General features: G+C 34.8%; 1 protein-coding gene across 1 annotated transcript; it reads right to left on the bottom strand.

Moving 5' to 3' along the window:
• Positions 1-326: 326 nt before the first annotated feature.
• Positions 327-1,883, bottom strand: LOC113347514 (protein bfr2-like). Its single transcript, XM_026591189.1, has one exon. It carries the CDS (start codon positions 1,717-1,719, stop codon positions 637-639), a length of 1,083 nt encoding a protein of 360 aa, XP_026446974.1. The 5' UTR covers positions 1,720-1,883; the 3' UTR covers positions 327-636.
• Positions 1,884-12,349: the final 10,466 nt, after the last annotated feature.

Raw genomic sequence — 12,349 nt, 5'->3', positions numbered from 1 at the left:
TGTGGGTCACTGCACGGGCTTGTTAAGTACGCTGCACTCCGGATCTAATTCCTGGGATTCCAACACAAGTTTTATCGGTGACTGGTGAGGTTGCTGGAAATCTTTGTGTACTTAGTTTACTAATTATAAACATAAACAGGAAGAAAACCATCAAGTCTTCAAGAATATTCATCGAGCAAACACACAGTATATGAAACATCATGCCGAATCTATTTTAATGAATGAATTTTAAAGAAAAGAAAAAGGAAAGCCAAGCCAGCGAATGAGCTAATCTATAAACTAAGGAAAGAGCACTTAAATTTTATATTCATAATAAAATCACAACTTCACATTTTTATCATTATATCACGACACATACCTTATATGAAAAAAAAAAAGAAGAAAAAAAGAAGAGAAATTAACTCTGTACAAATTAAATCAAAATTACAGGAAAAAAAGGTCATTAGAGCAGTAACTTTATGATTATCAGTTTACCACCAAATCCAAATAAACATACCAAAAACAAAAATATCGAGAAAATAAAAACCAACTAAAAATGTAAACAAATTCAAACCAAAAATGAAAATTATAGTAAATTATTAAAATTAAATTCACCATTATTCAAAATGTTCGGATGATTTTTTATCATCATCATCATCATCGTCTCTTCCAGCTTCTGCTTCTTGACAATGGATCTCTTGAATCTCTTATTCCGCCAACAACCCATGTTTCTTTAGCAACATCAGAAGAAACCATAGTGAAATCAGGAGAATAACACTTTAATATCAAATTCTCTTTTTTCTGTTCTTCATCAAACAAAACTTTTAACTTGTTGTTGTTATAATCCTTTGATTCTTCATCTTCATGTTCTTGGTCCTGTTCTTGTTTTTGTTTTTCTTCTTCTTCTTTCTCTTCTAACCAACTTTTCGCGGGTGCCGACCGACATCGCATTAGCAAAAGTGCATTCGGAGGAGGTGCTGATGGACAATCATTTTTCTCTTCATTTTTGTTTTCTTCAAACAACCCATTTTCTTTATTTTCTTCCAAAACCATAAACCACTTAGAGTAAACAGTTCTTGATGACTTACTTCTGGTAAGATGATCGTTACCTAATTCACTACGCACTTCATCATTTTCTTCGTCTTCGTTCACATCTTCATCGTCGTCTTCATCGTCTTCGTCATCGTCAGAGATAACACCAGACCCATGAAAATTGCCAAAACATCTAAAATCGACTTTAAAACCTTTTAAGCAAGTTAAGAAATGCATTACATCTTTCTTAAAACCAAGTGCTTCCACCCAAGTTGATTTCTTAGTATCACTACCATTCTTATGTTTCGACGATGATGTTGATGAGTTTTTCTTATGAATTCTCTCAATTTCTTCCATAACTGTTTGCCAATTCTTGCACGAACCTCTTCCAGTTTTAGTTCTGACTTTAATTTGACCTGCACAAGTAACTTTCGGTGAAGTTGGTTCATCAATTTCTGATGCACCCATCTTATTAGCAATAGCTTTAGCTTTAGCTAATAACAATGGACTACCTTGACCACCACATCTGTTACTAGCCCTAGCTAATTGAAGATGATGATTATTATTATTGTTATACCTCTTATTTGCTGCTTCTGGAACCCTTACTGGACTACAAATTTGTTTAGGCATGAGTGATAGATGAGCCCTTGATGGAAAACATACCAACAAATCTGTTGGTGCAGCAGCTTTTCCATCTCTTCCTTTCATGGATTTCTCTTGCTTGCTTCTCTGTCTCTTCTACTCCTGTCTCTCTCTCTCTCTATCTGTCTTCTCAGTCTACCTATTGGTTTGTGACTTTGTATAGTTTTGGGGGTTTTGAGGGGTTTGAAGCCTTTGATATATGAGTTGGTTAATTGGGATTGTTTTTAAAAGGAAAAGGAGATTATATTGACAGCTTTTATTTCCATTTATTTTCTTTCTTGTTTCTCTTTTTCACCCAACTTATTATATCTGGTCCTTTATTTGTAGAGATATGCTAGGGGGATCATTTTGGATACTGTTTCAAGAAAAACTAAGAAAATTATGAACTCTTATATGAGAGGTACGTTAAATATGAGAATCAACCTCCTAACCAGTTGGGTGTGTTAATTTTGAATGTGGGAACTTGCTATTGCGAGTACTCTATCCCAGCCACTGCCAAGCTCCTAAAATTATTGGCATTTAAAATGCTTTAATGGTCTCATTATGAATTTAAGGTTTTGTAAATAGAGTTATTTGAGAATTAAAATTTACAAAATTGGTTAAAAAGACCAAAATCAACAATTTCTGGGTGAAAAAGACATTTAGATTTTGATATTGTTTTAATGGACAAAAATGTAAAAATAGCCAAGATGAACAGTTTCGTCCTATCCATTTTCAAATACTTTTTCTTATTTTTAATTTACATCAGGATACATCCAGTTTCATCCTTATTATTTTTTAAGTTTAAGTCAGGATGAATCCAGTTTCATCCTTACTATTTTTTTAGTATCCATTTCATCCATACTAATTTTTACTCGTCCATTTGAACCATGTTTTAAAAATATTTGGACAAATTACCCATTTTCCGATTAAAATTTTAGAAGAGGCAACCAGAAGTATAGCTACTCGGAGGAATAATTTAACTTAGTAGAATAGCAAACCTTAGGTCATTGTCATAAGCTCATGCATAACTTTACATATGCCGATGGCGTAGGTAGCCCGAATGGAATCCCCTTGTATTGATAATTTTTTGATCATTTGGGGTGTTTCATTTGTTTCTTCCTTTTCTAATGGAACCTTAGCATAAGAATTTTTTAATTCTTTAATGTATTTTTCTCGCATCCTTTATCTTACCTTTGCGTGCATGCTTGGAGGATATGAACCATATTAAAATGAAGATCCAAAGCCAAGAGAAAAAATAAAGAAGAAAAATGCCAAGCCCACGAGCAGTGTTTAATTCAGATGATCAAATCATATCAGTTATCACCTACTTGGTGGGGAGCTTACAAGAATAAGTGAACTAAAAGGTGGTTTATTCATGTGCCAGGTAGGGTAACTTGGCCCTTTATAATATCCTTGTATAGATATACATTTTCTTTTTTGATAGAAGTATAGATAAAACATTATAAACAGGCAAGGATGTATTGCCTTTCTTTGGATCCATCATAGCCATACAATTCAATGGACTTGGTAATCGAATGATACAGAATTTTCTTTTGAAAGTTGGTTGTATATTGCACAAACAGATGGAATTTTAAGAACAAAGCTCTTCAAACCCAATAAAGAAAATAAAACAAAGGATCATGGAAGATTTCATATAAACACCGAGCTCCGTTTATGAAGCCAACTATCCAAAATGGGTTCTGTTAATTTGTATCCCGGGATACATTGTAAGGAGGATTATTATACTACTTAGTTGTGTTGGGGTTGTAATTTTTCTTTGATATTTGATATTCTTTTTTTTTTTCCGACCGAAAGAGAAGATTTTATTAGAGAGAAGAATTTACAACAAATCTACCAGCAGTAGCATGGGAAAAGAAAGAAAAAAATTACATGAATATGGTTTCCCAGGTATTATGAACTGAACTTGCAAAATTTAGATGAACTATTTTACCCGCTGCAGCAACCCAGCTAAGTACCAAAGATTTGATACAATGATCAGGTCTAGATTAGTCTTGAAGATGTAATCAGTTTCAAAGGTTCTGCAATTCCTTTAGCGCCAAATAACCCAAATAATTGTTGCCAGAATCATACCCCATATCAAGTTACCTGAGTTAGAGAAGAAATTGTTATCCCAACCCTGAGCTAAAGTCAAAAAAAAGTTTGAAAAAGCGAGGGCCTAACAACCTTACCCAATATTTCGCTTAGCAACCTGTATGGACTAACTCCAATATACTTTCAAGAGAATCAACTAGACAGTCAGACTTAATCTTAAGAAAAGTATATCAAGGAGTTATATCTTAATTTCTCGATTCAATACTTACTCAAGCAAATAGCAATCTGCGAGTCTTATTGAATACAAGAGAAATTAACTTGAACGGTACCAAATACCAATGCTCAAGGATCAATCAATGTCAATCAACAACCAAAGGTTGGATTTACCAATTGATCGATTCAATGCACAACCTGTGATATTTCAATTACATAACAAAATATAATGTGGAAAAGGAATAACACAGACACCAGAAGTTTTGTTAACGAGGAAACCGCAAATGCAGAAAAACCCCGGGACCTAGTCCATATTGAACACACACTATTAAGCCGCTACAGACACTAGCCTACTACAAACTAACTTCGGTCTGGACTGTAATTGAACCCCAATCAATCTCACATGGATCCAAGGTACAGTTGCGCTCCTTGCGTCTCTGATCCCAGCAGGATACTACGCACTTCATTCCCTTAGCTGATCTCACCCACAACTAAGAGTTTCTATGACCCAAAGTCGAAGACTTTAATAAACAAATCTTTATCACACGGAAAAGTCTACAGGAATAGATAAATATGTCTCCCACATAAATACCTACGAGTTTTATTCCGTCTTTTGATAAAATCAAGGTGAACATGAACCAATTGATATACCAAACTTATATTCCCGAAGAACAACCTAGAAATATCAATCACCTCACAATAATCTTAATCGACTAGCGAAACAAGATGCTGTGGAATCACAAACGATGAGACGAAGATGTTTGTGACTACTTTTCTATCTTGCCCATCGTAGATATTAATCTCGAGCCAATTTTACAATTGTAATCAATACGATAGAAACAACAAGATCAGATCACACAACTATAAAGAAAATAGTTGGGTCTGGCTTCACAATCCCAATGAGGTCTTCAAGTCGTTAACCTATAGGGTCTCGATAGAAACCTAAGGTTAAAGGAGCATCAACTCTAGCTTATATAACTAGTATCACATAGGAGGTGTGGGGATTTGGTTTCCCAGTTGCTAGAATTCTCCTTTATATAGTCTTCAAATCAGGGTTTGCAATCAATGCTACCTTGGTAACAAAGCATTCAATATTCACCATTAAATGAAAACCTGATTAGATTCAAGCTAATATCTTTCAACCGTTAGATCGAATCTTATCTTGTTATACAAAAATGAAATGCACGTTCATTTAGGTTTGTGTAACCGTACCTAAACGTGTACACCTAGTTGGTTCAACAGTAGTTAACCAATGGTTAGCCATATGAGCACTTCCATATCAACCTTATTCATCTTCACCATAACTAGTTCAAATGACTCAAAAGAACTAGTTAAGAGTTGTTCAATTGCTTAGATCTCATAGAAGTATATAAGACACAATCGAAACAAAAACGATTTTGATTCACTCGAATCGATTCATGAATATTATAGCCATGCTTTGCAAATATGCATTCCTTAGTTTATATAAGTCTTAGTTCACAAATAAACCGTTTTTAGAAAATAACCCACTCAAGTATGCTTACCGTTACGCATACTTAAGTACCCGGATTGAGTTTGTTTTCAGTTCACAAACTCCAGCAGAAATTCACGGGATATGAACTTCCGGCAGTACACGTACGGGTACGCGGACTTAGCTTCCGGACATCTTGAACCAGTAAAGTACACATACTTTTGTTCAAGGATTTTGGACTCACAAGTATGAGTTCACATATAATGTTTATATCCATTCAAGGTTATATATTCTAAACTCTCATTTCAATCATTGAAACATTCTTAGAGGATGTTAAATAGAGGTTATTCACACACTATTTTTCATCAAAGCGATTTTCAAGATATTGAAATAATCAACATGACTTTCGTCACTTGTAAAGATGAGCTTGGCAAAAGCGAAATCTTACCAACACATATTTCCATAAATAGATAAGCGAGATAAACTCGGCTCGAAATAGCAAATGTGTATAATCGAAGTCTATATAGCAATACGACTTTTGTCTCAAGATATGAGATAGAGTATATATAATTTTGAGTGATAGATAAGTTCAAATATCCACATACCTTTTAGTCGATGAATATCCACCAGTTCCTTGAGTCGTTTTTCGTCCTTGCATGATGAACGCCGTGGAGTCTAGATCTCAACTACACTTTCTATCCTAGTCTGAGACTTAGCTATAAGTAGACTAGAAATCAGACTTATAGTTTTGGAACTAAATTTGACAAACAACCTTGAGATAGCAACGCTTGCGAGTTCGACCGAGAAGTTCTCTAACAATCTCCCCCCTTGTCAATTTTATTGACAAAACTATCAATACAAAATAAAATAAATAAACTTTGCAGCATCTCTTCCACATGCATGATCTCCTTGGTTCTTCAACATTACTCGAAATCTTCGTCACTTCCAAGTACTCCAATGATTCCAAAGACATTTAAATCAGCGTCATCGTTGTTGAAATCCGTAACCATAACAATGAGAAAAAAAAAAGCTCTCAATCATTGTTATACAATGTCATAGTATTATTACACAGCATCAAAGTTCAATTGTATCACAACTTTGACAACAATACTATGGTGATATGTATCACTCCTCCTTAGTCAATACTTCATCTCACATGAAAACCACTCCCCCTTACATAAATATGCGAAAACCATATGTATTTGTAGTGTGAACTACACATTATTCTCCCCCCTTTTGTAAATAAAATTGGCAAAGGTACGGAAACTAGTGAGATCCTAATGAAATTTCCATAGAGACACTTCATGACCAAAAGAAAGCACATACCAACTTTTTAGATACAATCATATAGCCGAAACTAAATGCATTCATCAAGGAGTTAATAGAGATACAAGATAACCCCTATAATATTCCACGGCCGCACTCCCTACAAAGATTTGGAAATTAAGTACAATTTCAACTAAGAACTCTCCCCCATAAAATATCATTCCCGAAAGAACAACAAGAGTGACCTTACTTTCACAAGAAAAGAAGGATTTCTTTGGACATTACAAATCACATGAAACATGAATCTGTATCCAAAATACTCAATTAAATTAACCACAAGAGAACCCATGATTAATTTAATCGAAAATGCTCAAAATAAGAGAACTTACGGAGCCACACAATATATACATAAGAAATATGGATCAGGGAAGATCAATACTGCGGAATAAACAAAGATTTATTCTATCTTTCACGACTATTTGCACAATGACACGTAATAGACTTAATCTTTGTAAACAAAAGCTCATCCTTTCTTCCATCAATATTTGCATAATGACATAAAAGGCTTAAATTTTTTTTGTCAAAAGTTCATTCAATCTTTTATCAATATTTGCATATCGACATACGACAGACTTAAATTTTGACCAATTATGGGACAATCATAGTTCACGGACGCAAACACACATATCCCATAACAAATTGCAATATATAAAACCATAAAGATTAATACTGCAAAAATCATCTTCCAAACAAACTTTAGAATTTAAACAAATAAATCTAAAATATTGAAGATGAAAATCGTTGGACATAGCTATGTGTACCCACAATAATGGTAATTCCAAACTCTAGTTATCCTTCTTAAAAAACAAAAGAATAAAAGTATCATCAGAAGTTTTTCCTAGACATTGAGACCTCTGAAAAATTCTTTATCGTCCCCGAACTCCTTGTCGTCAACAGCCATAGGAACATATGGTTCGTGAAGAAAGGAGTCAATTCCAACAAACCTTCTAGGATGAAGATGTCGAACCAGTGCCTTCTGAATTTCAAGAGTTCTCAAAACAAAAGCCTTTATTTGTTGAATCTCCTTTCTTGTCTCCTTCAACTCTTCAAGAACATCAGAAAACTTCTGAGAATTTGAAGGAACAACTCTTGGCTTCCTCACATTACTTTTTTTTCTTTTCAATGTTGGAGGTATTAGAGATTTTTGTTTTTCCTTCATGATTGATGGATTAACAATCATATTAACATCTTTTCTATCAGAAGAAATGATGCTTGGAGTATCCATATGCGTACGGTTTTGTGAGAGGAAGTCACAAAATAAGCTCAACAAGCAGTCTTTGATTAAAAAGAGTTTCAGGGAAGGAAAAAGATATATAGGGTTACAAAACCTTTAACACAGGTTCGTGTATACACAACTCTCAACCCTATAAAAGGCAGAATTGTCTATTTTAACGCTCTTTTATTGACTAACCAGGGAAGTCCTTTCCAATATCAGTTAGATATGAAAGGCGGCATGAATCCCAGACTTTACAATGCTTCAGAGCAGACACAAACAAAGAAAAACAAAACAACTAAAGATTTTTCTTTTGTTAAAGCCTGAGATGTGCAAAATCTTGTCTCTTTTAAACAGGCACATGAGACAAGATGCACTAACCAACACAATTTAAGTTTTGCTGGGATGAACAATAATCTGTCCATCACATCCTTTTCGATCGGAATTCATAGAACCCTGTTTCTCATAGTTTTTAGACCATAACTTTCTTTCCAATGGTCTTGTCTTATCCTTGGAAACTAACTTCTTTGACGAAGACAAAATCTTACATACCTCTGCGGTCTTTTAAACAAGTTTAAGCTTGTTTTCTAATCGATTCGTTCTTAATTGAAATTTGTTGACATATATCAATTTGTGTTTGTACTTGTAACACTTTGAAAGCTCATGACCTATGAGTGAGCAATACGAGCTTGTCATCATTGAATATAACTCAGGCATCTGGGATGTGTACGCTGCTAGACACATAGTAGAACCTGAAAAATTAGACAGAGAGTTTCCAATGGAAAGGTTAATTGTTTCTTCCAGATTGGTTGAGTTCTCTTCTGAAAGAATATCAAGATTCATGTATGTATTTCTACAATTATCAAAATAAATATTTTCACAAAGAAGTGAAACACTTGATTTATCGTCTTCATTAGAATCATAATTCTCAGACATTTCATCAAGAGTTGCAGCAAGACCTTTGTTCTCAGTGTATTTCTTTCGATTTGGACACTCATTTGTAAAATGACCAAAACCTTTACACTTAAAGCACCGAGGCATATCTTCGTCATCAGTCTCATCATTATCCCTGTTTTTAGGAGGAACACGATTATAGGGCTTAACTGATGACCTTTATTTATCTCTGGAAAACCGTTTACTTCTCTTCAAAAGAAGATCCATAAACTGTCTTGTGATCGTCGAGACTGTATTGTCAAGATCTTCATCTGATGAATCAGCCTCAGAAAGATCATCTTCAGAGATGCAGACACCTTTACTTTTATCAAGTAATTTGGCGTTCTTTTGTGCTTTGAAAGCAACATCCTTTCCAGATTTAGATGTATGCTCATGATCAAAGATCTTTAACTTCCCAACCAGAGTATTTCTGGAAAGCGTTGTGAGATTATTTCCTTCAACGATGGCAAGCTTCTTAGAATCGTATCTGGATGGTAGCGATCTGAGAATTTTCATCACAATGTCCTTTTCAAGAATAGTCTTACCCAATGCAAAGGATGCATTAACAATTTCAGACACTTTGTGATTAAACTCATCAAATGAATCTTCATCTGCCATACAGAAGTTTTCCCAATCAGAATTTAGGTTTTTAAGCCTAGCTACTTTTTCACAGGTATTCCTTTCAAATACGGTTTCTAATATATCCCAGGCTTCTTTAGACTTTGTGCACATAGTCACATGATGGTGAAGATTTAGGGTAACGGCATGTATGATAACATTTAAGCCGTCAGAATTTTGCTTTCCAGCAAGGATTTCTTCTGGACTATATCTACCAATATCCTTAGGTATAGATACATCACCTTCTGTATTAACCGGAGGATCATAGCCATTAACAACATGTACCCATGTTTGAAAATCACGAGCTTGAAGAAAAGCACGCATAGAGATTTTCCACCATAAGTAGTTTGAGCCATCGAAGACTGGTGGTACGTTTATGGAGATAGAATTTATGTCCATAGAGTCAGATCACTACAAGCACAAACTTATAAGGCCTTTAAACGTGTTTGCCTGCTCTGATACCAATTGAAAAAGTGGGGGTCGAACAACCTCACCCAATATTTCGCTTAGCAATCAGTATGGACTAACTCCAATATACTTTCAAGAGAAACAACTAGACAGTCAGACTCAATCTTAAGAAAAGTATATCAAGGAGTTATATCTCAATTTCCCGATTCAATACTTACTCAAGCAAATAGCAATCTGCGAGTCTAATTGAATACAAGAGAAATTAACTTTAACGGTACCAAAGACCAATGTTCAAGGATCAGTCAATTTTAATCAACAACCAAAGGTCGGATTTCCAATTGATTGATTCAACGCACAACCTGTGATATTTCAATTATATAACAAATATAATGCGGAAAAGAAACAACACAAACACTAGAAGTTTTGTTAACGAGGAAACCGCAAATGCAGAAAAACCTCGGTACATAGTCCAGATTGAACACATACTGTATTAAGACGCTACAGAAACTAGCATACTACAAACTAACTTCGGTCTGGACTGTAGTTGAACCCCAATCAATCTCACACAGATCCAAGGTACAGTTGCGCTCCTTACGTCTCTAATCCCAGCAGGATACTACGCACTTGATTCCCTTAGTTGATCTCACCCACAACTAAGAGTTGCTACGAGCCAAAGTTGAAGATTTTAATAAACAAATATGTATCACACAGAAAAGTCTACATGAATAGATAAATCTGTCTCCCACAGAAATACCTACGAGTTTTATTCCGTCTTTTGATAAATCAAGGTGAACAGGAACCAATTGATATACCGGACTTATATTCCCAAAGAACAGCCTGGAAATATCAATCACCTCATAATAATCTTAATCGACTAGCGAAACAAGATACTGAGGAATCACAAACGGTGAGACGAAGATGTTTGAGACTAATTTTCTATCTTGCCTATCGTAGAAATTAATCTCGAGCCAATTTTACAATTGTACTCAATACGATAGAAACAACAAGATTAGATCACACAACTACAGAGAAAATAGTTGGGTCTGGCTTCACAATCCCAACAAAGTCTTAAAGTCGTTAACCTACAGGGTCTCGATAAAAACCTAAGGTTAAAGGAGAACCGACTCTAGCTTATACAACTAGCATCACACAGGAGGTGTGGGGATTAGGTTTCCCAGTTTCTATAATTCTCCTTTATATAGTCTTCAAATCAGGGTTTGAAATCAATGCTACCTTGGTAAAAAAGCATTAAATATTCACCATTAGATGAAAACCTTATTAGATTCAAGCTAATATGTTTCAACCGTTAGATCGAATCTTAGCTTGTTATACACAAATAAAATACATGTTCATTTAGGTTTGTGTAACCGTACCTAAACGTGTACACCTAGTTGGTTCAACAGTAGTTAACCAATGGTTAGCCATATAAGCACTTTCATATCAACCTTATTCATCTTCACCATAACTAGTTCAAATGACTCAAAAGAACTAGTTAAGAGTTTTTCAATTGCTTAGATATCATAGAATTATATAAGACACAATCGAAACAAAAACGATTTTGATTCACTCGAATCGATTCATGAACATTATAGCCACGGTTTGCAAATATGCATTCCTTAGTTTATATAAGTCTTAGTTCACGAATAAACCGATTTTAGAAAATAACCCACTTAAGTATGCATACAGGTACGCATACTTAAGTACCCGATTTGAGTTTGTTTTCAGTTTACAAACTCCATCAGAAATTCACGGGATGTGAACTTCCGTAAGTACGCGTACGGGTACGCGGACTTAGCTTCCGGACAACCTGAACCAGTAAAGTACGCATACTTTAGTTCAAGGATTTTGGACTTACACAAGTATGAGTTCACATACAATGTTTATATCCATTCAAGGTTATATATTCTAAACTCTCATTTCAATCATTGAAACATTCTTAGAGGATGTTAAATAGAGGTTATTCACACACTATTTTCATCAAAGCGATTTTCAAGATATTGAAATAATCAACATGACTTTCGTCACTTGTAAAGATGAACTTGGCCAAAGCGAAAGCTTACCAACATATATTTCGAGAAATAGATAAGCGAGTTAAACTCGGCTCGAAATATAAAATGTGTATAACCGAAGTCTATATAGCAATACGACTTTTGTCTCAAGATAGGAAATAGAGTAGATAGACTTTTGAGTGATAGATAAGTTCAAGTCTCCACATACCTTTTAGTCGATGAATATCCACCAGTTCCTTGAGTAGTTCTTCGTCTTTTCATGATGAACGTCGTGGAGTCTAGATCTCAACTACACTTTCTATCCTAGTCCGAGACTTAGCTATAAGTAGACCAGAAATCAAGACTTATAGTTTTGGCAACTAAACTTGACAAACAAGCTTGAGATAGCAACACTTGCGAGTTCGACCGAGCAGTGCTCTAATAAAGTTAGGAAAATCCCATTCCCAAGCTCCACCAGATGAAAGAGAATGCCAGATTCTGCTAACAATTTTA

Source organism: Papaver somniferum, chromosome 2, assembly GCF_003573695.1.
Source record: "Papaver somniferum cultivar HN1 chromosome 2, ASM357369v1, whole genome shotgun sequence".
In the NCBI taxonomy this organism is placed as follows: Eukaryota; Viridiplantae; Streptophyta; class Magnoliopsida; order Ranunculales; family Papaveraceae; genus Papaver; species Papaver somniferum.
The sequence above is the reverse complement of the archived record's forward strand: the minus strand, read 5'-3'. Positions and strand labels throughout refer to the sequence as shown.